Source organism: Lithobates pipiens, unplaced genomic scaffold, assembly GCF_037356315.1.
Source record: "Lithobates pipiens isolate NorthernLeopardFrog02 unplaced genomic scaffold, aLitPip1_a1.2 Scaffold_25, whole genome shotgun sequence".
NCBI lineage: Eukaryota > Metazoa > Chordata > Amphibia > Anura > Ranidae > Lithobates > Lithobates pipiens.
In genome coordinates this window covers 21,305,136-21,331,674 of record NW_027507787.1, presented here as the reverse complement: position 1 = coordinate 21,331,674, position 26,539 = coordinate 21,305,136, and the positions used below count along the sequence as shown (strand labels likewise).

General features: G+C 42.0%; 1 protein-coding gene across 1 annotated transcript in view; it reads left to right on the top strand.

Annotated features, from left to right (window-relative positions):
- The window catches only part of PCDH15 (protocadherin related 15), a 1,670,337-nt gene that overhangs the window by 932,509 nt on the left and 711,289 nt on the right, over positions 1 to 26,539 (top strand). Inside the window, exon 14 of the mRNA XM_077454160.1 lies at positions 3,711 to 3,845. Coding sequence (XP_077310286.1) covers positions 3,711 to 3,845 — 135 coding nt within the window. The remainder of the gene's footprint in view (positions 1 to 3,710; positions 3,846 to 26,539) is intronic.

Sequence of the window (26,539 nt, the reverse complement as noted above, 5' to 3'; positions counted from 1 at the left end):
CCTGGGGCAGGACCCGGGTCCCCAAACACTTTTTAGGACAGTAACTTGCAGAATCTTTTCTCTCTGTCAAATCTTTTTTCTCTGTCGAATATTTTCTCTATATAATCTTGGACTAATAGAGGTAAGGTTAGGCACATTCGACCACAGGTTCTATAGACAGATTGTTGTCAGAGTCATGTCGAATCTCCTATTCTATATCGAACTGTTGTAACAATGAAAACGAAAATAAAGCATTTATTTATGTCGGATCTTTCGTTTTTCGGATTTTGTGCTTTCATTATCGTTTGTCAAAATGAAAACGAAAATAGCTGAAATTCGGACGAAAATGCATTCGGACGAAAACGAATGCACATGTCTACGTACAACTCCCGAAGTTAGCAAAGGATAAAACCTACATCTGCAGGCCTGCCCCATGTCCTTCTCCTCTTCCAAAATGCCACAACAGCAACCATCCTTCTGTTACTCTTTTTGCTCCTCTTGTATCTACTGAGGCCTCACAGGGATGGTATCTGGATATAGTGGCTGTGCCTCCACTGTGCACAGTGTCTGCCCCGGCATTATCAGAGCTCACCATTATGCCACCTTAAACAATGGCAGTAAAGTGCATGCATCCTTCATGAAGAGCAAGTGATTTGGGGTGAAGAACCTGAGTTTTACCCAGCCTGTCATCATGTATTACTTGCACCGGTACTCATTCATGACCTGCTGCTGCATGTGCAGCCCCTGCAGCATAGCCAAGGTAGAGTTCCACCACGTGGGTATGTGGCATATCAGGCAGGTTGAGGGCAGAGAGCTCCCAATAAATTTCACCCTGTTAAAGGGTAGATAGCAGGTTGGTGGTGCTGTTTTCATAAGCAACAGTTCCTGGTAGAGGATGGCATGGGGTTAATTACCTCATCCCTGCCCCTGCAGAGCTGACAGAATCTCTGCCCCAGTTTGGCTCTTGTCCTGTGGCATTGTTTTTCCTTAGCCATTGCATAACCTTTGAATGTTTGTGGAGGATTGGTGGTTCAGAGGATGACTTGCCCAAAGAAAGCATTAAGGAGGAAATGATGGACGTGACTGGACTGTTACCAGCTGTTACCCTGCCCTTACTTGCTGAACCCCCCTGCTAACCTCATGAACCAGCAATGTGGAAACATTACCCCCCACATAATGTTGAAGGACAGGGATGGCCTTTTGGGTGAAGAAATGCCAACCGGGAACTGTCCATTTTGGTACAGCACAGACTGTAGGTTCACAAAAAGGGCCCAAATACATCAGCTGGAAGGGTAGGAGTTATACATCTTGTATAGTGGGAGTAAAGGGGAAACTTGAGGAGCTGGAAACCGGAGGAGGATTTGGGCTTTTTCATGCTTTTAGCTAGCATTTAGGTACTGTTCCCAATGACCTGCATAAAGAAAGTGATGCTTTTCTTCAAGTAATGCTACAAGGTTGGTTAACATTGTTGCATTGTACATAGAATACCCAGAGGTTTTTTGTTTGTTTTGTTTTTCAACAAAAGTGGGGTTATTCTTCAACTAATGAAAACATAGAATGAAGAAATAACATTTTGGATTCAAATGAAACTTTTTATTTGCACAGTTAGAATGTCTGTCAAGTTCCAACTGACATCATTGTAAACTAAACCATATTTCATCTATAATAACCCAAAGATCACCATGCCATGGCACCCATACAGTTTTTATTTTTACTGCACAATCCCCTCCCCTTTGCTTATTTTCACTCATCAGCTGGGAATCCCTGGATGACAGCTGAATAGGCTGGGCAGGGATAACCGTGGTTGGTGTGATGTCGGTAGCTGCTGGCTCCTTAACAACCAGTCTGAGCAGTAGGCTATCATATATATAGAAGTAGTAATACCAATGCTAAATGAATTATTCTCTGCTACAGCTGAAGGTTCAGCCCAGCCCCAGCTCAACCCTAGTAATGATTTCACAAAATATGTTTAACAGTTGGGTCAGTAAGGTTTATGATTCAGCTGTTAGAGCTTAGATGCATACACCACCATTGTATTGATTGATCTTTCTAGTAATATGTTTTTTTTTTCATTTATTTAAAATATGTACTTGTAATATTGCAGATGGGTTAATATTTTAAAAGCTCATTGTAACTAAATCCGATTGGCCTAAAATATTCAAGACTGTTGTTGGCTCCTACAGCATCCAGATCATGTACAAATTTAACTGGTTATAAAATGTGTTATTTTCTACACAATTTCTATTATTAACAACATCTCATTATACAAGATCTACCCACTTTATAATATCCTTTGCCAGGCATAGGAATTTCTGCACATTGTATACCTTTTCTGCTTGATCTAACTACTCCTTCCCCTTTTTATTGAGAAAAGGGGACAATGGCTGCATGGACATCGATTCTCCAAAAGATTAGAACATTTCCAAGTAGTAATAAACATATTCAGTGTACAGAGCATTTTTATTTCTGTGTGTAGTCCTCTACGTGTCTTATCTCTATATTATTATTATTATTATTATTAATAACGATTTATATAGCGCCAACAGTTTACGCAAAGCTTTACAATGTAGAGGGGGGAAGCAAAATTACAGTACAATACAGAAGGGACAGGAGGGCCCTGCTCATAGAGCTTACATTCTAAAGAAAGGGGATGGTGGTATAAATGGTAATAGCAGCGGGGAATGATTTGATGGGGTTGTTAGGTGGGTGTGGGATAGGCTTCCCTGAATAAGTGAGTTTGAGGATCTCCTAAAGGTGGACAGGTTAGGGGCTGTTCGGATATACGGGGGCAGAGAATTCCAGAGGGGGGGAGAGGCTCTGGAGACGTCCTGAAGATGAGCATGAGTGGAGGTAACAAGGGAGCTAGAATGAAGACGGAAGTCATGGGAGGAATGGAGGGCACGATTAGGGTGATATCTGCAGATGAGGTTGATGATGTAGCTAGGGGCGATGTTGTGGATGGCCTTGTATGTTGTGGTTAGCATTTTGAATTTTATACAGTGGGGTAGGGGAAGCCAGTGAAGGGATTGGCAGAGAGGGGCAGCAGTCACAGATCGATTAGTGAGGTGTATTAGTCTAGCAGCAGCATTCATAATAGGCTGAAGGGGGGATAGCCTGCTTAAGGATAGGCCATTTAGGAGAGAGTTGCAGTAGTCAAGGCGGGAAATAATCAAGGAGTGAATAAGTTTCTTTGTGGTGTCATTAGTCAGGAAGGGTCAAATTGCGGAGGTTGTATGGGGCATTAGAGTGTATGACAGTGCAAAATAAACAAAATTAATGAAAAACATCCTGTATATCTCTCAATTACATGCATATTTCCCCATGTATTACCTTTAAAAACACTACAATTACAGAAAAAAACTGTTGATTCTGAAAGAAACCCATTGGGCTTCTAACTTCCTGTTAAAGCTGCTCTGTTCTGTGAACTGTAACCTCTTAAGTATTGGAGATGAGGAAAGGGGTAGGTATTCTGTATTTCAATGTAAGAGTGAGCAGCCTAGGGTGACATTGGTCTATAGGAAGTGTGTTATCACCAGATAGAAAAAGGAAGATAGGGTGAACAAAAAGAAAACTAATGTAGCCACCGCACCTAAGGACTGGTAAGACACAATGTGTTAAATGTATGTTCGTTAATTTATGTGCACCTGAAATATGCAAAAGCTTTGAAAATTCTACTAACTTGTAAACTCTTGTTGCAATGACACAACCTTTTCTTTTCTTTTCTTTACAAGACAAAAGATCCCCAGCTCTATCTATATTTGGTAGACTACAGCACAGTGTTTGCAGTAACCTCATCTGGAATTACTCGCCATCTCACTTTGCTTCAACCAGTTGACCGTGAACGTCAGCAGATTTATAAATTCTCGGTAAGTACCTTCATGCTTCTTATGTTACCTTCACCTATTAATCATTTGAAAGCACAAAATGTTGTAAGGGATGAGTATATTGATTCATAAATCAAGCACATTGGAATTTTTTTTTGTTTGTTATTTTCCCACATTTAGATTTGTATACAGTGGCATAGGCTCAACTGGTATTGGTAGCAGTAACCATGCATGGTACAGAGACACCTAGGAAGAGTTCAAACAGATTTGTCCTGCACTTTTGTTCGGCATCACAGCAAGCACAGTTTCAATGCAGGAGGGCTTTGTACAGCAAGTTCATAGCATGAAACAAGGAAAATCATCTACTCAACTTCCTAAACTACTAACAAATCTTAGGTAATAAAGAAAACACAGGAAAGGTGCCAGACTAAGTGTAGCAGTTAGATTCCCTGTATTTATTAAAAGAACAATAAATCGTCAATTCACATTTAGTAGATAAAAACAAGCATGTAGATTAACCCCATGGCTAGGCATGACGATTCCCCATAGGTGGTGTGTCAGTGTCTGTTTCTGGGATGGTGTAATGGCAGAAGTTGAGACTGTAGAAAGTGGCCAGCTGTGATGGTAACCAGCGTGGAAGTGTGGCGCAGTCTAATAAAGGCTGTGAGCCGAGGGCGGCATCAGAGCAACCCACCCAGATCCTTGATTGCTGGCATCTAAAGAGGAGACTGATACCAGGAGGTGCAACTAACAGCAATAAGCAATATCAATGGACTATAAATGTTAACCCAAAATAGCAACAGATATTATATTGATATTTTACACAGAGTGGCTCGGATAACAATATAGTACAATATACCCAGAAGAGTGAGTTGAGGGTAACTCATTAATTATAAAAAACAGAATAAAAGCTTTAGAAGTGACACAAAAACAAAATTTATTTAAACAATAAATGACAATATCATATTTAGCTAAATAAGGACTCAAACAACATTAAGAAGATTAATCCGGCACCAATATCTGTCTAAAAGGATGTAAACTACATTACCAAAAAAATTAAAAACAAATGATGTGTTCATTTAAATGGAAGGGTGCCCAAGCCCATGAGGCACATGCATATGCTGTAAATTATGCATGCACATACACAAGAGAATGCGTGCGCATCCCCATCAGGAATAAAGTCTTATATAACAACCCACTTACCCATAATTTTAGGTAGATAGGCGTGTTGAAAAATTATATCAAGGATATTTTACACCCTTCAGGATAGGATGCACCTGTTTGAGAAAAGGTGGGAGCCTTGGAAGTCATATAGGCACATCCTGTTGGAATAAATTGGTAAACGGCAAAAAACAGTTGGGCACTAGATATTTGGCACCTCCAAGCATAAGTTCTGTATGCTATTCATTGTAAGCTCTAAAAATGTGCCTTGTATCCAGACTGTACAACAGATTGTATTTGTTATACTTTGGATGTCAATAGTATGATGTACGTTATCATGTAGCGATATGTTTTATTTTCTTCTCTGTTTTTTTTTTATTGTTTTTTCATCTGTCAAGCAAGCAATAAAAACTTTTGTAAAAAAAAAAAAAAAAAAAAAAAAAAAAGTAAAATGATATCAAGACCTGAATTATATGCAAATATATATATATATATAAATAAATTGGTATATAGCTGGAAGGATATAATCATCTATAATAGAACCAACGAAAGATTACATCATTATACACATTAGACATGTGCAATTCATTTAGTTCCAAATTAGTTTTTTAACAAATTTTGACAATTTCCGAATTAGCAAAAACCCATTTAAGAAATTTTTCCACATATTCATAAATTCGAAAATTAGTAAATTTGAAAATTCAGAAATTCGGGAATTCGAAATTCGAAAACCCCTAAACCCCGAAAATTTGAAAATCTGAAATAATAACTAACTAATAATAACTTAACTATTACTAACTATTAAATTATAGGTATTGCAATTTCCTTTCAAATTTGGCTGTTAGTGAACGTAACAAATACAAATTCATCCAAGTTATGAATGATCCGAAATAACAAATGTTGTATCTAAATGAATGGAACAGAACAAATTAATATGAATAAATAACAATGATAATAATAATAAAAACATTTTATTATTATTTGTTATTAATTTGTTCCGTTCCATTTGTTTAGGTGCGACATTCGTTAATTCAGGTCATTTTTAACTTCAGATAAATTCGTATTCATTATGTTCACTAACAGACACATTTTTAAAGGAAATTCCAATACCTATAATTTAAAAGTTGGTTATTATTAGTTAGTTATCATTTCGAATTTTCAGATTTTCTTTCTTATTTTCTGACTTATTTTCGAATTTTAAAATTTACGAATTTTTGAATCTATAAATTTTAGGAATTGCGATCATAACGGATGATCCAAAAATCAGGAAAAAAAATAAATAAATAAAACGAAGAAATTTTCGGCAGTGCACATGTCTAATACATATTCACCATATTTTATTATCTGGTTTAAAGAAGTAATGATATTCTAAATCAAAATAAATCCTTTCCAAGATAGAGACTTAATAAATCAAATCTTGATTTCCTCATTCAGACGCTTGGGAGCCAAATTGTCTAAGGTGCAAATTCAATAGGTTTCCTAAAGACATAGTTGTTGGAAATGTTTAGCTAGTGCAAAAGTTTCTGTGTGATTTGTGAGTACAAGGGCAAGGGGGGACTCAGCCCCATACTTCCCCTTTCCTCCTCAGACCCCTTTAGTCTCCTCCCTTTTATAAGCTTGGTTCATAGTTGTGCATTGTGGGGACATGCACAAAATGGCATGTGATCCTGCAAAGCACAAAAACACTCAGTCCTTTTGCAGGTCTGCAAGTGGTAACCTATTAATGGTGCCATTAATTTGTAATGGAACCCTATGCATCCTGCTAAAGCATGCACTTTTGCACTTGCTCACCTGCACTAACGTGCATGATATAAAAAAAACATGCATCTTCACGTGACACACTTTTTAAAAAGGGTTATACACTTCCTTTGTGTATTTTTGTAGGGAAGCCCATTGAAATGAATAGGCTGTTCTAAATGTGCATATGCAGTCTCCTCTGCATAGGTGTGGAGAAAACCTTTGAGTTCTTTTATGCTTGCAATAGCCCTTTTCACATTGGATCACTTTTCAGAGGACGTTCAACAAGCAATTGTTGAATCACTTCCTCGCTGCCTGTATTAACCCCTTAAAATCCCAAAATGTGCATTGCATGCAGTTGTTGCAGCTTGACTACATTTGCTTGCATGGGTTGTTTTCAATGGGTGGTACTGACCATCAAATATGACAGGGATCATTTTTGCCACATATATGTATACCCCCATATGGCTGCCTTTTTTTTTACCGCAACCCCTCAACCAGGAGTGTAAACAAGGCCTAAGGGCTTGTTTACATGGGCAGACAGGAGGCAGCTTAAGCAATTTGTTGTTGTTTTTGAATTGAATTGTTTTTTTCATGCCCAAAAATAAAATGGAATGGGGCTGTGCTGCAGCTGCTGCAACTGCATGCAATGCTGCAATGCACATGGCCACAGTACAGTGAGTCATCATTTTTAGGATAAGAACAGGCAGTGAGGAGGTGTCATATCGCCTCCTTACTGCCTGTCAATTGCCCTCTGAAAAGTGATCTACCAGCAAGTTTCTCTGCCCCATCTTCTGCAGCCTAAAAAATACAGTCCCTGCCACCCACATGTCCAGTGTCTGAATGCAAGCTTGTCAAAGCTGGTGGCTCTCCAACTTCTGTCTTTCAGCCTGGTGGATTTTGTCCCCTTCTGTGAATTCTCACAATGTGCTGTACCACGATGGCAGGTTCCCAGTCGATACTACTTTTTACATAAGGCCATTCCATCTCTCTACCATCACATGTAAGGGAATGTTCTGGCATTGTTGGGCAAGGCAGTCAGCTGTAAAATCCACCTTACTGCTGACACGTGGTCCAGCAAGCATGGGCAGAGACCATATATTTCATTCACAGCACACTGGGTAACACTGTTTGCAACTCGAAAGGATGCAGGACAGGGCTCAGTGCTGCAGCTTGTTGTGCTCCCATGTCTTCATACAGCTGGTGGTGATGATACCAGACCTGTGAGTTCTACCCCCTTCTCCTCCTCTGCCACCTCCATGCCCTCCTCTGCAGAATTGTACTATGAACATCAGGTACCCCCTAAGCGTTCAAAGGGCTTTTCTCTGAGTCAGGCTAAAAGGTGCCATGCAGTGCTTCAGCTGGTGTGTTTAGAAGACAGGAACCACACTCTTGCAGCTCTGCAAGGACGGGCCCAGAGGTGGTTCACACCATGCCAGCTGGAGCCAGGAATGGAGCTGTCCGATAATGGCTCAAACCTACTGTCCTCCCTTAGACAGGGAAAGTTGACACGTGCGATGCCTGGCACACATCCTCAATTTGGTGGTACAGCATTTCTAAATACATACCCAGGGTTTCAAGGTGTACTAAAGCAGGCCAGAGGAGCCTGTAACCATTTCAGGCAGTCATACACAGCCAATGCTTAGTTGGCTGAAATTCAGCGGTAATTCCACCTGCCCGTAAATCGCCTGATTTTTGACACGCCCACCAGGTGGAACTCAACTTTGGGAATGCTGCAGTGGCTATACATGCAGCAGAGGGCCGTCAACGAGTACTTGTGTCAGTATGGCTCAGGCTGCCTCTGCTTTTTTTTTCCGACGCCAATGGCTGATCATTAAGGATGCATGCACTGTATTGTCACCATTTGAGGAGGCCACAGGGATGGTGAGCAGTGACAGTGCATGCATCAGTGACACAATCCTTGTTGTGTTCATGCTGGAGCAGAAACTGTGTGGCATTATGGACAGGGCACTGGAGGCAGAGCAGCAGGAGGAAGAGGAGGAGTTCCTTTCCTCTCAAGGCCTACTTTATGCAGACACCATCATTCCTTTGTCACAGAACACACAGGAGGAGAGAGGGGAGGAGGATTCTGGCACTTTCATAGGCTTTGAAGAAGAAAGAGACATGTGTCAATCTGTAAGTGATGGCTTTCCAACCCCAGGACCCTTGGGAATAGTTTGGGGCTGGGAGGGGGAAGCTCCAGATGCTGTCACCCTGAATGACCCCGAGGAGTCTGCTTCTCGAGCCTCTGCAAATTTGAGGCGCATGGGCAACCTCATACTTCAAAGCCTGCGAAAGGACTCAAGTATACGTGGCAGAAAGGTGAAAGATGATTACTGGTAATCAGTCTGGTCCAAACTTTTGCGTTGCTGGAAAGTTCTGGTCTGAACTGAACAGGAGTCCATTCGGTCCATCCCTAATGAGTAGGCACAAGTGTGTGAAATGTGTTTGCTGAAGCCACATAAGATGTGTTATATATATAAATGAAAGGGGGTCCTAGGCCCTACCTCAAATTGTATAAGATAGATCAATATTAGAAGGGTCTCCAGCATCAACCAATCCCCAGAAACCTCTCAGCCTCCAGGGGGAGACACCCTCTAGGTAATAGGGAGACAAATTCACCCAACTTTTCTTAAATAATAGGAGATACGAGGAAAACATGCACTAAGTGCCCCTTAGACTAAATTATCAAAAAATAGATATATTAAACTGTTATGTCCAGTGTAAATATCAAGTCATGTGCAGTAAACACTGGCCTATGTTAATATATACCATACGCTCTAGATAGGCTTAGGATTAGGCACACCATCCTATATATGAATACTACCACATGATATTATATAGGCTATTTCAAAATATCGAGATGGGTGAATAACTGGATATACCTTATAAAGTGAATCAAAAAATAATGATAATAGAATAGATATGATAGAAAATATAATAGGTGTTAACACACAATAAAGATGCTCCTCTATCACCCAGCTAATCCACAATATGTATCTGCTTAAGGAACAAGAGAGAGAGCAGCATCCACCACTAGTCCATATGTTAATATAGTCCAAAAATAGTTAAAAAAATAAATAAAGTTCTTATGTTTATAAAGTGCAAGGTGCGAAAAAAGTGCAGAAAAATGTGCAAAAAATGCAAAAGTGCAAAAAGAATTTTTATATATACCACAAAACTGTGTTTGAAAAAAATCTATAAAAAATGTGCAAAATCAATGTGTATCAATTCAAAGAACTATAAAGCAAGTCCAGAATATTAAGGAAGGTTAAAAGTGACTTTTGTGCTTGGTCAGAGCGATCCAGTGACTTCCGTGCTCCCCCACTTGGGTCCCCACTCACCGAATCCGTATACCCCAACAAGGGTTAAGTGCATATAATCCCTCTATGTCCAACTGGACCCGTTCAGCTCGTCCACCTCCTTTCTCTAATCCGTATGCCTTATGCTGGAATAGTTCCCTTTATAATTGTGGCTTGTATCAATATGGTGGGTCCTCAGGAAAAACAAAAAGCAGCTCCCATGGTGTAGTATTTTTAACCACCAAAAATAATTTATTAAAAAATTCCACAAGTAATGATCAGCAAAAATACAGGATTAAAAAACACAAAAAATAAAGATAAAAGTATATTGGCCAAAAAGATAATAAAAACAATTTTTTAAAACCAAAAATTAGAGACACTTATCAACTTCCAACAGCGTCCGTTGATGGAATTGTTCATCAGGGTTAAACACCCACTATTAGCTCATACACTTTGAGAACACAGTATCTCACATAGTAGGTGAAAAACCAACCTCAGCGGCGGTGAGGACGTCAATGACAAAACACGTACGAACTGAAGAATAGTAGCTAAGATCAAAAGCTATATAACTCAATATATTATAAAGCTGCTTTCGGGGGATTCCATAACTGAATGACCCCAAGAGCAGAAGCAGCACTTAAATAGCAATAAATCACAATATTAACTTTAAATCAGATTGGCCACCACTGCTTAAATTTGGCTCTATGAGTTCAGGCAGGAGGATAGCAGAAGAATGACCCTCTCTTATGTCAGACCTCTCTCTTCTGTCCCCTGACTCCACAGGCCCAGCTATACACACTGTATCCAATTAAAAATTCAGTGGCGTAACTACCATGTCAGACTATCTACACCCACTACACACACTTAGCCCTAAGGATGCGTAGGCATGTCAGTATATCACCAGTAACTTCAGTCCCTTGGAAGAAGAATGAGGCTTTGGATCTTCAGCTAGCCACTTTAGTTTGTGCACTTAGAACTCATGCTTGAAAAAGTGTAACTGTGGTGCTGTCAGTATTCAAATAGCAAGGCAGACACTGTGACTGCAAAAGTGAAGTAACCCTGTCTATGTGCAGTGTCCTTGTTTCCTGCGAATGGGCAAATGGCCTTTCACCAATCCTGTGGTCAAGGCCCAGATGTTCTGGGACAGGCAAGCTCTTCCGGTAACCTGACCGGTCACCTCACACTGGAATGCTTCACGCTGTTGGTGCAGGTGCACCTGAATATGCACCTGGGATCCATCCCCTCTCAGGCTGGATTTCCCCGACCAGCCGTGGATGGCTGAGAAGAAGCAGTGGACTGACCTGGTAGACAACACCTCTCCCTTGGGTCCAGTTCTCCTGCCTTGTGGTGACTGACTCCCCTCAGGCAAACAAAATAACGTTTTTGATTCTTTCCTTGCCAGACAATCCTGGGGTGTGTAGTCCTGTCCCCATACAAGGCTATGGGGCTGTTTTTAGTGGGGATTACATGTCCCAAAATGCTTTGCTGCTGATTGACTCCAGAACAATTGGAGTCTGTGTCAGTGAGCAGAGGGAGGGGGGGGAGAAATCCCCCACAGGGGCTGACAGCCACGCTCTCCCTTCAGTGAGAGCTTCAGCCAGCTTGGCATGGCTGCATGAGATGCAGGGCACCCGCTACACAAGTATTAAACCCAAAAGCAAACATTTATTATATTGCAACTTACCAATTCTTAGATGCAATGGCTGTATCTGAGATAAACCACTTAACACTGGCAGCAGTGATTAAAATATTCTATACACTGCTTTAAAGTAGATAGGCTTTAGGGGGGGCTTGGCTTGAAGACCCTTGTAATCGGATGCTGCTGGAGTCTCTCCCTCCGAGTATGCAAATCATTTATCCTGCAGATGATACATTTTCCCACTCTCCCAACAACATTTCTTCCCAAGCGGAACTAGCAGATTCTTTTTTTCAAACATCCACGGCATGCCTTTTCCGGCTTCTGCCATCCCAAAATGAAATAAGAGTGAGTTTACTTCTGCTGGCTGGAGTAGAGCAGAGGCTGGACTGTTTCACCCGCACATTAGCCAAAGCCAGCACAAGTAGACTGGGGAAATGCCCTTTAGCTCCTGCTTCTGCTGATGGAGACTAAGTAGAATTAGGGATTATGGCTGAGGAGGGAACCATGAGTTGCCAGTCCTTGGATACAGTGAGTATGCCTGAACACAATCCTGAGAACACTGACCAGCTTGTGGCTGCAGAAGGGGAAGCAGAGACAAAGCCTACACTCCAAGATATGTTTACTGTTCTTTGTACATGTAAATACATCCTTATCATGCCTTACTACTGAAATCAAGGGGATTAAGGAGGAAATTACTCTGTTTAGACAAGATATGCAAAAATTAAATGTCTCTGCACTAGAGAGCTGTATTTCAATGCTTAAAGATGATCTGCCACCACCCCAAAAAGATGTCAACTACACTCAATAAATGATCAGAATGCATGCTTAAAAAACATTGAAAATAAATTGCACAGAAACAATAGGGGATCCCAGAATGTATAGAATTGACAAACCTGGTTTATTTCAAAGAAAAGTGGCTGATTACCAACCACTTTGGCAAAGATAGTTCCAGCTTGCTTTCCAACATCTGGGCGACAAACATGACCTTTTCTCCATAAATTTATCAATTACAAGAACTATCACATTGTGCTTAACAAGGCCAGGATTATGAAAACATTGAGATTAATTGATCCAAAGTTTGATTATGCCCTGATTTCTCAGCCAAATTACAATGCCAAAGAGCATGAAATTCTGGTGTTAAAAAGACTTCCATTTCCAGTGCCATGTGGAGCATATGTTATCTCTGTTGGCTCTCACTGAGCTCTCCATAACATATAGTGCTGTGAAAAAGTATTTGCCCCTTTCCTGATTTATTTTTATTTTTTTGCATATTTCGCACATTTAATTGATTCAGATCATCAAACAAATTTTAATATTACACAAAGATAACCCAAGTAAATCCAAGATGCAGTTTCTCAAATTATCTTTATTTATTAAGTGAAAAAAGCTGTTAAAACCTGCCTGGCCCTATGTAAAAAAGCAATCGCCCCCTCCCATGCTAAATCATGAATGCACTTTGATTAGCCACAATGTTTTGGAAAGCTGAGTTAAATTTCACTTCCCACACCCAGGCCTGATTATTGCCAGACCTGTTGAATCAAGCAATTGCATAAATAAAAGCTGTATGACAAAGTGAAGCACGCTAACAGATCACAAAACTCCACACATCATGCCTCAATCTAAAAAAAATGAAGAACAGATTAGAAACAAAATAATGAACATGTATCGGTCTAGGAAGGGTTTCAAAGCCATTTCTAAGGCTTTGGAACTCCAGTGAACCATTGAGAGAGCCATTATCCACAAATGGAAATAAATTGGAACAGTGGTGAACCTTCCCAATAGTGGCCGGCCTACAAAAATTACTCCAAGAGCATGGCAATGACTCATCCAGAAGGTCATAAAAGAACCCAGAACAACATCTAAAGGTTTTCAGGCCTCAGGTAAGATCAGTGTTCATGATTCAACAATAAGAAAGAGACTGGGCAAAAATGGCATCCATGGGGAGAGTTCCAAGGCCAAAGCCACTGCTGATCAAAAGGAACACAAAGGCTCATCTCACATTTACCAAAAAACATCTTAATTATCCCCAAAACTTTTAGGCAAATATTCTGTGGACTGATGAGACAAAAATGTTACTTTTTGGAAGGTGTGTGTCCCGTTACATCTGGCATAAAACTAATAGAGCATTTCATAACAAGAACATCATACCAACAGTCAGACATGGTGGTGGTAGCGTGATGGTCTGGGGCTGCTTTGCAGCTTTAGGACCTGGACGACTTACCTTAATTGATGGAACCATGAATTAAGAGCTCTACCATAAAATCCTAAAGGAGAATGTCTGGTCATCAGTTTGTGACCTCAAGCTCAAGTGCACTTGAGTTATGCAGCAGGACAATGATCTGAAACACAACAGCAAGTCCACCTCCAAATGGTTCAAACAAAGCAAAATGTAGGTTTTGGAGTGGCCTAGTCAAAGCCCAGACTTAAATCCAATTGAGATGCTATATCATGACCTTACACAGGCCGTTCATGCTGGAAAACACTCCAATGTGGCTAAATTAAAAGAATTCTGCAAAGAAGAGTGGGCCAAAATTGCTCCACAGGAGAGACTCATCGCCAGTTATTGCAAACGCTTGATTGCTGTTGTTGCCGCCAGGCAGGTTTGGACAGCTTTTTTGCCTTAATAAATGAAACCATATATTAAAATGTTTTGATAATCTAAGTCATTTATTTTTATATATATATATATATATATATATATATATATATATATATATATATATTATTTTTTTTATTTTATTTATATACAATGCTGTGAAGATGTATTTGCCCCCTTTTCCAATTTTTATATATATATATATATATATATATATATATATATATATATATATATATATATTATAAACACACACACAGTTGTGCTCAAAAGTTTGCACACCCTGGCAGAAATTGTGACATTTTGGCATTTCTATTGAAAATATAACCGATCATGCCCAAAACCTGTCTTTTATTTAAGGATAGTAATCACACAAAGCCATTTATTATCACATCGTTTTTTGAATCCTTTTTAAATCATAATGTTAACAGAGATCACCCAATCTCTGAATCCTTGGCCACCCCTGAAATAATACCATATCTACATCAGCTTTTTAGCAAGCTTGTCCCAACATTAACAGTAATGGATATGCTCATTTGATCACGTGCATAAGATCCACAAATCACAACATCTACCAGCCTCTGTCCCCAGAGATATCCTCGCCAGAGTGCACTTTTTCCATGTGAAGGAAGATATCATGCAAGCAGCAAGGTCTGTGAGCTCCCTACCGGAACCCTTTAACAAGCTATCCTTATACAATGACATCTCTGCAGCCACGTCTCAAGCACACAAAGCCTTTGCTCCGGTGACCTCTGTGCTAAGCGAGCACAAGATAACCTACAAATGGGGCTACCCCACAAAGCTGCTGGTGACATACCACAACCAATAAGTCTCCATCCTGACACCTAAGGATGGCATGAAACAGCTTAACAATTGGGGTATTATCTCACAAGCACCCTCACCGACCCTCAATTTGAAGAAACCCCCTAAAATTACCAATCCCTGGAGACCACATGCTCTGACTTAAATGCGGGAAGCCCTCCCACACCCTGGCTATGCCAAGGAAATTCATACTTATAGCTAGATAACATTCTCTCTACTCAAGTTAACAGGTTAGTGGAGGAGTGGAAGCACTTATGTTACCCCTTCCACACGCCACAGTTTTTCTTTGATGTGCTAAGCACATTCTCTTGTTAAAGTTCATAAATATAGAACTGTAAGCATTATACTGTTTTGATTGTTTCGTTAATTGATTGGCAGATTTTGTACTGCTCCGTGTGTGCAGAGTCCTCCTAACCATTGTAGGCTCGGATCGATCTGCACACACACCCTATATAGTCTATATCACCGCAACAACTCCACCCCCCCCCCATATCCCTTCTCTGTAATAGGAGACCAACTATTTCAGTACTGTCACAGCACCTGCAATCAAATATACTCCCTAAGGGACCATGTCAGTCGCAATAGTCTCGCTCAACGCCAAGGGCATCAACAGCCCTTTTAAATGCTCATTTTTATGGTGCAAAGCTATCTCACTAAAAGCAGATGTACTCTGCATCCAAGAAACACACTTTGCTGAACATAAACCACCACAATGTTCCCACAAATTATTCCCCCACTGCTTCCTATCATGATCCAGCAAGAAAAGAAGAGGAGTCATGATAGCAGTAAGATCCTCTGTCTCTTTTAATCTCACTCATCTTCACCAGGACCTCTCTGGCAGGTATCTAATCCTATCAGCCAGATTCAATAACCAACCCCTCATAATCATGAACATCTATGCTCCCAACACCCACCAGAAATCGTTTTACAAATCCGTGTTGCAAAAAATCCAACATTACCCTAAAGATCAAATTATAATCTGTGGGGACTTTAATGAAGTCACAGGCCCCCAGATGGACTCCTCTAATACAAAGCACATAAAATCCACAGCTCTCCCTAGAAGATCTTTATGACCCCTGGAGGTGCCAGAAGGGTACTGAGAGAGATTATTCTTTCTATTCAAACACCCAAAGGTCATATTGTAGAATCGACCTGTTCTTAACCTCCAAAATTCTGCTTCAAAAAATTACTAAGTCCACAATAGGGCTTATCACATGGTCAGACCACGTTCCAGTATCTATCACTATTTCTATGTCTCCTACTACCCCCAGACATACCCTATGGCGTCTGAAAGCATCGATTCTGAGCATCCCAGAGACTCGAGAACAGGTTCAATCCGAGGTTTCACACTTCTTCACCAACAACACTGGCTCCGTTTCTAACACAAGCACACTCTGGAATGCCCACAAATCTTCTCCACAACATCCGAACACTTGAAACCTTGAATAAACAAAACCCCAACCCAACTACCACAGCCAAACTGAGTAAGTTGAGAAATGACCTCAGCTCCTACCTTCAAAAGGGCCATGGCTTCTACCTTAAGCGCCTTTGTGTCTCCTGGTACGCCCAGGGGAAACTCTTGGCCCAACAATATAAAGGAAGAGCAGCGCATAATTAGAATCCCATTCCTCTTAAATGTTAAGGGAGATAAGCTAACAAACCCAAAAGATTTAGCGAACGGACATGTCCTCAGCGCAGCCTTGGACTCTTATTGAAGCAAATAATGTTGCCCAATTACCTGCACTTTTATTGGCGGCTATATGGCTGGGTTACCATCCTCCACGCTCCTTCTTCCCCACAGTTAATGCTACACTATCCACACAGAGATCGGTGTTACAATCCGTTGGAGGAATACATGTGGAAGCCCTTCACCAACTCCCATTATCAGCCTTATCGCTCTTATCACCTGACATTCCACTTCAGAATTGGTTCTCACAGGGTCTCCGGAAAATTGCAGACTTGTTCCAACATAATCGACTACTATCCTTCCCCCAAATTAAAGACTGTTTCCACATTTCCAATAAGGACTTCTATGTATATCTAAGGCTCCGTCATATACTCAACACCATCTCAACCTTACACAACACGTGGACTAAGGACATCCTACAGTTTCTTTCCTCATCCAACAACAAAACGCATGGCATATCCTATCTTTACAGCCTACTAACAAAACCAAACACGGAGGAATACACTAAAACTGTAAAATACTGGGAATCCAAACTACAAATTGAGATACACCCCACTAGCTGGTACCAAGCGTTACACTAATCCACCATATACGCTAAAAACATTTCCCACTGGGAAACCTTAATGAAAATATAAACCTTAGTAAATATTGGAGAAATTATGACTTGGATGGACATATTTTTCATATATGGTGGAAATGCCCATTGATCGGTGCTTACTGGACAAACATCTCCACACTTATACACAATGTTACAAACATTAACATTGAATTATCCCCACAGATGGCTCTCTTCGGACTAGGCCTCTCTGAATGGCCCTCCAAATTCCACCCCATCTTTACACACATATTGCTGCCCGGTTATCTATTGCCCGGCACTGGAAACCGATTTTCCCACCCACTCTTCAAGACACCATCAATATCCTCAATGACCACCTAACAATGGAATTTGTCTTTGCAAAGGCACAGCTGACGCTGGATAAACTCTATCGCCACTGGCAATTCTGGCTACTGGATCATAGGGCCCTACATTGCCCTTGACCAATTCATGAGTTATCACCTATGATGACCTATTACCTGGAACAAACCAAGCCACTTGGGTTTGTCTACTGACAGGCTTATTGTGCAACTACTCCTCATAACACTGAGCATTAACCTACTAACACTCTATCTACTCTCCCCTTCTCTTCCTTCCTGCTCTATCCCCCTCACTCTTACAGTATTTGCCTTTTATTTTTCCTCTCTTCTATGCGCTGTCCTTTGGGAGCATACAAGAGACCAAGGTTACATTTGTTAATATACTTTAAGTACAGAAATTCCTACCCTTAATCTTGATGTAAACCACCAACTGTATTTGTATATCGAGTTACTGCACACCACCTTTATGGCTTTTCTCAATAAAAAAATTTAAATCTAAAAAAAAAAAAAAAAAAAAAAAGCGTGCACACACACACACACAGGTTGGACTTGTGTCTTTTTTCAGCCTTACCAACTATGTAACTATGTAAATCAGAAAATAGTGCATTATGGCTACTGCGTGGAGCTGATGATCATAGGAAATTGACATATTACACACATTGAGACAATTATTTTTAAAACCCCTTGGTGTCTGTCTTTTACTCCATTTAGGAAGTTCAAAGGTGACATATTACAAATGATTTTTTTTCTGGGTAAAATGTTACCTTTGAATACTGTATATTTTACACTTTGCTTCTGATTTTCTTAAATAACAATGAGCCAGTTCCAAAAAACACACGTAGAAGATAACATATTTGTGATGAGATGAGAAAAACAATTTTTATAAAAAATAAAAAACAAACAAAAAAAAAACAAGCACACCTCTGCTAACCTTGTTTGCAGTGTTAGTGTGACATTTAAGTTTAATTCATCATCTATTCTGTGTATTTAAAGATAGAGGTAACATTTTTGTTAAAATAATTTTGGTTTTATTGACATTCATTTCTGCGCCACTTATTTAATGTTAATGCATTGATTCATGCTACAAACATTTCACTTAGAATCTAATGCCATAGGGAAAATTGAAATGACTGTTCCTCTTCCTTTTCGTAGTCTGAAAAAATCATTATACCTAGAGAGCTTAAGCCGCACTTTTCTATACTTGCCAGCCAGTGATGACAAGTCTATCAAACGCATATTAATTTTAACAGAATGTCTAGGTTTCGAATAGAACATGTAGAAATGTCTAAAATTGGATCAGTTGAGCATCTTGGCACAGAATATTGTTCCCAAACTTGTGATGCTTTGCTTGCAAAATCCTTGTCCCTTCTAAAAATAGGGTTTATAAGCAACTTTAAAGAAATTCCAAACTGTGAATATGAATGAGGTGTAAAATGGAAGAAAAAACAAAAATGATTGGTAATAAAGGGACTTGGCAATGCATAGAGCAGGTTTATTTGTCACAGGAGGCTAATTCTGAATGAAAGTAACTTATCAAATGCATGGCGGTGTCTATATTGGATAGAAATACTAAAGAGCAATGGCAGAAAATACATCATCTTAAAGTGACATTGTATGCCTAGAAATTGAACTTGCCAATTAACAGATCAAATTTTGCCCTGGGAAAACAATACAAAGGCGCAAAACATGGTTAAATCACGTTATAATTCTGAAAGCTTTTTTTTTTACTGTGAGATTGTTTGGGACTTTAGTGATGGTGAACTATATTATTTGTATGAAATAGATTTTCTTGTAAAGTATCTAATATAATATTATATAATATACTACTGCTTGGGGGGACAAAGACATCATAAGTTAAAAATAAGAAACATAGACGTTCCTAATAAGAAGTCTGGTTTGCAGTTTATGAGAAGTCATGTGGGGGATACAGCAAACGTAGGTACCTGAGTATTGTGTGTACCTGAGTATTGTGTGTACCTCAGTATTGTGTGTACCTGGGCATTGTGTGTACCTGTGTATTGTGAGTACTTGTCTATTGTGAGTACCTGTGTATTGTGAGTACCTGGGCAGTGTGAGTGCATGTGGTCTGCGGGTGCACAGGGGTCTGTGAGTACATGCGGGTCTGTAGGTGCATGTAGGTCTGTGGGTGCACACAGGTCTGCAGGTGCACGTGGTCTGCAAGTACATGTGTATTGTCTTGTTGAGTACCTGGGTAGTGTATTGAGTATTAGTGTCAGGAAGCTAGTTGTTAGGTAATTTGGACAAGGTATCATGCCCAGTCCTCATGAAATTGATAGGTACGATGCCAGCGGGTGTGGAGATGTGACCCGTTGTACATCTTGCGGCATGTATGTGTTCCTTGATTATCTGATCGAGGGCAAATACTGCTGTGCAAAATGTAAGCACGTTGTTTTCCTGGAAGCCCAGGTTCTCAATATAGGGAAGCAACTGTCAGCACTGAGAAGACCATCCATACTAAAGGAGAGTTGGGAACGTACCTGGCAGGTGCCAGCAGGGGCCAGCACAGAGGCGAGTGGAGAGAAAGAGGTGCTGGCACCAGAAAAGAGTAGATGGGTGGCAGTCAGGAAGGATAGAGGGGGAAGTGCCAGGGAGGCCAATCCAGGGCTGGAGCATTCCAATAAGTACGCTTCATTGAGTGACATTGGTGAAACCAGTCAGGTACCAGCACTGATGGAGCTGAGGGACTCTCCTAGAGCGAAGGGAAAGGATAGACATATTCTGGTGGTAGGGGACTCAATTCTTAGGAGGTCAGAGAGGGCAATCTGTGACAAAGACCTGAAGTGCCGAACTGTATGCTGTCTACCGGGCACTCGGGTGCAGCACATAATGAATCTGGTGGACAGATTACTGGGAGGGGCTGGGGAAGACCGGGCCAGTCATGGTGCACGTTTGCACCAATGACAAAGTGTGGTCTCTGCATTTGCGGATGATACTAAGCTAAGCAGGGCAATGACTTATCCACAGGATGTGGAAACCTTGCAAGAAGATCTGAATTCATGTAGAAAATGTTTAAATAATGCATTTGGGTGGCAAAAATACAGATAGGCTAAGCAATGGCTTGCGATGCCAAGCTACTGCTAGCAAAGCAAATAAATAAAGTGATAATTTGTATAATCAAAGGAGTGACAGAAGATATAATCAAAGGGGTGAACAGCGCTGATCAGCAGACATAAATAGGACCCTCAGAGGCAAAGTAAAAACGTTTTATTATTGTTAAAAAACGAATATATATATATAATTATAGAGTTGTTTATTATTTTATTATTATATTATTGTTGTTATTATTTTTTTAACAATAATAAAACGTTTTTACTTTGCCTCTGAGGGTCCTATTTATGTCTGCTGATCAGCGCTGTTCACCCCTTTGATTATATCTTCTGTCCGCATTTGTCTATGAAATTTGGACAGCAGCGGCCACAGCTTCATTTAATTTTTCTTTTTGACTTTTCACTTTCCCTCTAGTCTGTACGCCTGGATTTTTGTTTTTAGTGTATAAAGTATTAATTCTCCCACTCTACAAGACTCTGGTCTGGCTGCACCTAGACTATGCAAATGGAGCGAGTACAAATATAGGCAACAAAGAAAATAAAGGGTCTGGAGGATATTAGTTATGAAGAAAGGTTGAGAGCACTGAACTTGTTCTACCTGAAGAAACGCTTGAGAGGGGATATGATTTCAATTTACAAATACCATACTGGTGACTCCACAATAGGGATAAAACTTTTTTGCGGACGAGAGTTTGACAAAATGCGTGGCTACTCATTAAAACGAGAAGAAAATAGGTTTAACCATAAATTACGTAGAGGTTTCTTTACTGTAAGAGCTGCCAGGATGTGGAATTGCCTTCCACATGCGGTGGTCTCAGCAGGGGGCATCAATAGTTTAAAAAAAACTATTAGATAAGCACCTCAACAACCAAAACATACAGGGATATACAATGTAATACTGACTTATGCTGCGTACACACGAGCGGACTGTATGGCCTACTTAGTCCATCGAAACACATTTCAGCGGACAGTCCGCTCGTGTGTGGGCTTCAGCTGACTTTTTCAGCGTGCAGTCCGGCGTACTAAGAATTTCATTTTTTTCTAAATTCTGTCCGTCGTACTCGCATTTCGGCGGACAATCCGGCCGTGTGTATGCCAGTCCGCCGTACTTTTGAAATGAGCGGACTTTTCCCGCCCGGAGAAAAGTCCGCTCATTTCGAGCGGCTATCCAGGTAGGCGGGGCCCGCGAAGGAGACTTCGCTGGCCCCGCCGCCTGGTATGGACTTAAAGGGGAACCCCAACGCTGAAAAAAATCGGCGTGGGGGTCCCCCCAAGTCCACAACAGACCCTTGTCCGAGCACACTACCCGGCCGGCCAGGAAAGGGGGGCGAGCGAGCGCCCCCCCTCCTGAGCCGTACCAGGCCGCGTGGCCTCAACATGGGGGGTGCCTTGGGGAAGGGGGGGCCGCGCGGAATCCGGGAGCCCCCTTTAATAAGGGGGCCCCCGGATACCGGCCCCCCACCCTATGTGAATGAGTATGGGGTACAATGTACCCCTACCCATTCACCTGTAAAATAAAAGTAAAAAAAAAAAACACAACATACGAGATAAAATACTTTATTGCACAGCTCCGGGGGTCTTCCGTCTTCGGGGGTCTTCTCGCCGGACTCCTCCGCTATCTTCTTGTAGCTCTTTTGCTAGCGGAGGAGTCCGGCTTTCTTCCTTGCCGCCGGCCTCTTCTCCCGACTTCGGGGGTCTTGTCCCCCTCTTCGGTTCTTCTGCCGGGCCACCGCGCCTTCTTATAGCTCTTTTACAGGCGGTGGCCCGGTCTTCTGTCACCGCCGCCGCCGCCGCCTTCCATTCTTCTTCTTCTTCTTCTTCTTCTTCTTCTTCTCCTTCTTCTCCAGGAGATGTTGACTCGACGGTCTCTCCGGCCACAATGCCAGGGCCGTGCTGCGCGGCCACTTATATAGGGACAAGGGGAGGTGTCACATGGCTTTATGTCACATGGGTTGGTGTCATGGGTTGATGTCACATGGGGACTATGACATCGTGAGGGGGCGTGGTCACCATGTGACACCAACCCATGTGACATAATGCCATGTGACACCGCCCCTTGTCCCTATATAAGTGGCCGCGCAGCACGGCCCTGGCATTGTGGCCGGAGAGACCGTCAAGTCAACATCTCCTGGAGAAGAAGGAGAAGAAGAAGAAGAAGAAGAAGAAGAAGAAGAAGAACGGAAGGCGGCGGCGGCGGTGACAGAAGACCGGGCCACCGCCTGTAAAAGAGCTATAAGAAGGCGCGGTGGCCCGGCAGAAGAACCGAAGAGGGGGACAAGACCCCCGAAGTCGGGAGAAGAGGCCGGCGGCGAGGAAGAAAGCCGGACTCCTCCGCTAGCAAAAGAGCTACAAGAAGATAGCGGAGGAGTCCGGCGAGAAGACCCCCGAAGACGGAAGACCCCTGGAGCTGTGCAATAAAGTATTTTATCTCGTGTGTTGTGTTTTTTTTTGTACTTTTATTTTACAGGTGAATGGGTAGGGGTACATTGTACCCCATACTCATTCACATAGGGTGGGGGGCCGGTATCCAGGGGCCCCCTTATTAAAGGGGGCTCCCGGATTCCGATAAGCCCCCCGCCCGCAGACCCCGACAACCAACGGCCAGGGTTGTCGGGAAGAGACCCTTGTCCTCATCAACATGGGGACAAGGTGCTTTGGGGTGGGGGGGCCGCGCAGCCCCCCCTTCCCCAAGGCACCCCCCATGTTGAGGGCACGCGGCCTGGTACGGCTCAGGAGGGGGGCGCTCGCTCGCCCCCCTTTCCTGGCCGGCCGGGTAGCGTGCTCAGACAAGGGTCTGTTGTGGACTTGGGGGGATCCCCACGCCGATTTTTTTCGGCGTTGGGGTTCCCCTTTAAGTCCATACCAGGCGGCGGGGCAAGCGACGTCTCCTTCGCGGGCCCCGCCTACCTGGAGACGCGCTCGAAATGAGCGGACTTTCCTCCGCGTGTGTGTGGGCGAGTCCGTTCATTTCAAAAGTAGGGCGGATAGTACGGCGGACTTAGTACGCCGTATTAGTCCGCTCAAAAAGTGCCGTGTGTGGGCAAGTAGCCCATTCGGAAAGTACGACGGACAGTCTGGCGGAAAGTACGCCAGACTAAGTACGTCATACAGTCTGCTCGTGTGTACGCGGCATTAGAATCACACACATAGGTTGGACTTGATGGACTTGTGTCTTTTTTCAACCTCACCTACTATGTAAATATGTAACTATATGTGGAAAAAGGTGCTCTGGTCAGATGAGACCAAAATTTTACTTTTTGGCCTAAAAGCAAAACACTATGTCTGGAGGAAAACTAGTACTGCACATCACCCTGAATAAACACTCTCCACCATGAATCATAGTTCACTCCATTCCCTTGGCCTCCAAGATTCTTCTCTATCCTGGTTCTTTGCCTATCTATCACAGCACTCCTTCAGTGTTACCTACAACTCTGTTTCTTCCTCTCCATTGCCCCTTTCCATGGGGGTCCCCCAAGGCTCTGTTCTTGGGCACCTTCTCATCTCTATCTACAACCTTTACTGTGATGAAGCCTTTCTGTATGTGAAGGTTAAATTCCTCTTCCTTCAGACGTAAAGAGTGCCCCCATTTGTCCTCTGTAATGACCTGAAAGTGAATAACTCTACACTATGTTCACTATATGGACCAATTATGTATTTACAGTATATGTTTATTATATTTTTCTTAATCGACTCTTTTCGAGAGAAAATAAAGTCAGTTCAGCTAATCTATCCTCATAGCTGAGCTCCTCCATGCCTCTTATCAGTTTGCTTGCCCTTCTCTGCACCTTCTCCAGTTCTCTGATTTCCTTTTTTGTCACCTCGTGCTCAAAACTGAACTGAATATTCCAGACAAAGTCTTACAAATTATTTGTACTGGGGCAGAATTCTCTCTCTCTCTCTCTCTAAATTGCTTACATACAAAAGTGTATGCAATTGTAATACCACAACAAGAAATGCATTTAACCGATTTGTGCCTTCCCATATAGCTGAAAGACGGCTACAGAGCGGACGTTAACTGTCAGGAGGCGATCCCTGGACGTCCTCCTGTTTACTTCCCCTCTGCGCGCAGCCACGGGCGTGCATCGGGGAAGTTCTGTGCTGGCCGTGTCCCTCGGACACAGCCAGTTACAGATTGCTGTAAACGGCCTATCACAGCGGCCATTTACAGCGCGATCGGCTTTTCCAATGAGAGATGATCTCTTATGAGATCATCTCTCAGCGCCGCTCTCCCTTCTCACACAGACAGAGTGTGAGAAGGGAGAGATGAACGGCTGCAGCGGCTGTAAGTAAAAAAAAAGTAAAAAAAAGTGCCATCCTCCCCCAGTGCCCTCCTCCCCCAGTGCCATCCTCCCCAGTGCCATCCGCCCCCGTGCCATCCTTGCCCAGTGCCATCCTCCCCCGTGCCATCCTTGCCCAGTGCCATTCTCCCCAGTGCCACCTGCCCCCAGTGCCACCTGTTAGTGCTATCTGTCCCCAGTGCCACATGTTAGTGCTATCTTTCCCCAGTGCCACCTGAGAAGGGAGAGATGAAGGGCTGCAGCGGCCGTAAGTAAAAAAAAAAAAAAAAAGTAAAAAAAAGTGCCATCCTCCCCCAGTGCCATCCTCCCCAGTGCCATCCGCCCCAGTGCCATCCGCCCCCGTGCCATCCTTGCCCAATGCCATCCTCCCCAGTGCCACCTGCCCCCTGTTAGTGCTATCTGTCCCCAGTGCCACCTGTTAGTGCTATCTTTCCCCAGTGCCACCTGTTGTCAATGCCATTTGTCCCCAGTGCCATCTGTCATCAGTGCCACGTGTCATCAGTGCCACATAGTGCCATCTGTCATCAGTGCCACATATTAGTGCCATCTGTCATCAGTGCCACCTGTCAGTGTCACGTGCCATCTGTTGTCAGTGTCATGTGTCATCAATGCCACTGCAACAAATAAGAAAAAGGTCAAATAAGCCTTGTGCAAGAAAATCACTTGCTGCCATAAGTGGAATGGACCGTGTAGGGAATGACCACCTCCTCTCCGCCAATGTGGGCAACCGGAATGTTATATAAAGAGGATGCAGAAGTCGCAATAGTGTAATCCCATTTATTAGCATAAAATAAATAAAAATACATGCCAAATGGCTGCTTACATTTTGCTATATACGGATGGATGGAGAATCCACTCGGCATGTGATGGTTCCCTGGCGTGCGTTTGACCTTTTTGTAATCATTAAGGTCAACAACTTCTGCTAAGGAGACATCCATTCCAGAGCACATTTGGGTGTACAGTGCAAGAAGTGGAGGTGATCCATTTACATAGTGGAAGCAGCACTTTACATATGTTCATTTGCACTTTGGAATAGAATTTGCCCAGTGAACCTTTTTTATGGTTGAAGACAATATATGTTCAGAACTTGCAAAGCACTCAGGACTGCATTTCTTCAATTATTAAGCACTTGAGATATATATATATATATATATATATATATATATATATATATATATATATATATATATATATATATATATATATATATATATATATATATATAATTTGATTTTATGCTAAGTTGATTTATCTTGCAGTTTTGGGTGATTTCAATTTTTTTTTGTTAATATATATGTATTTGTTGTGAGCACAACATTTACCACTGCACAGTGGTAATAATTTAGCTAATTAACACCCCTCATCATATTCACCATACTCACACTAGAATTTCTAAATCTTGCACGGGGGATAGCAGCTTTAGTTTTTTTCAGTGCACATTTATTAATCTTTTGGCGTGAGGATTTCATTTATTTTTCATTATAGCTATTTTACCCTTGGACGTGAGCTAC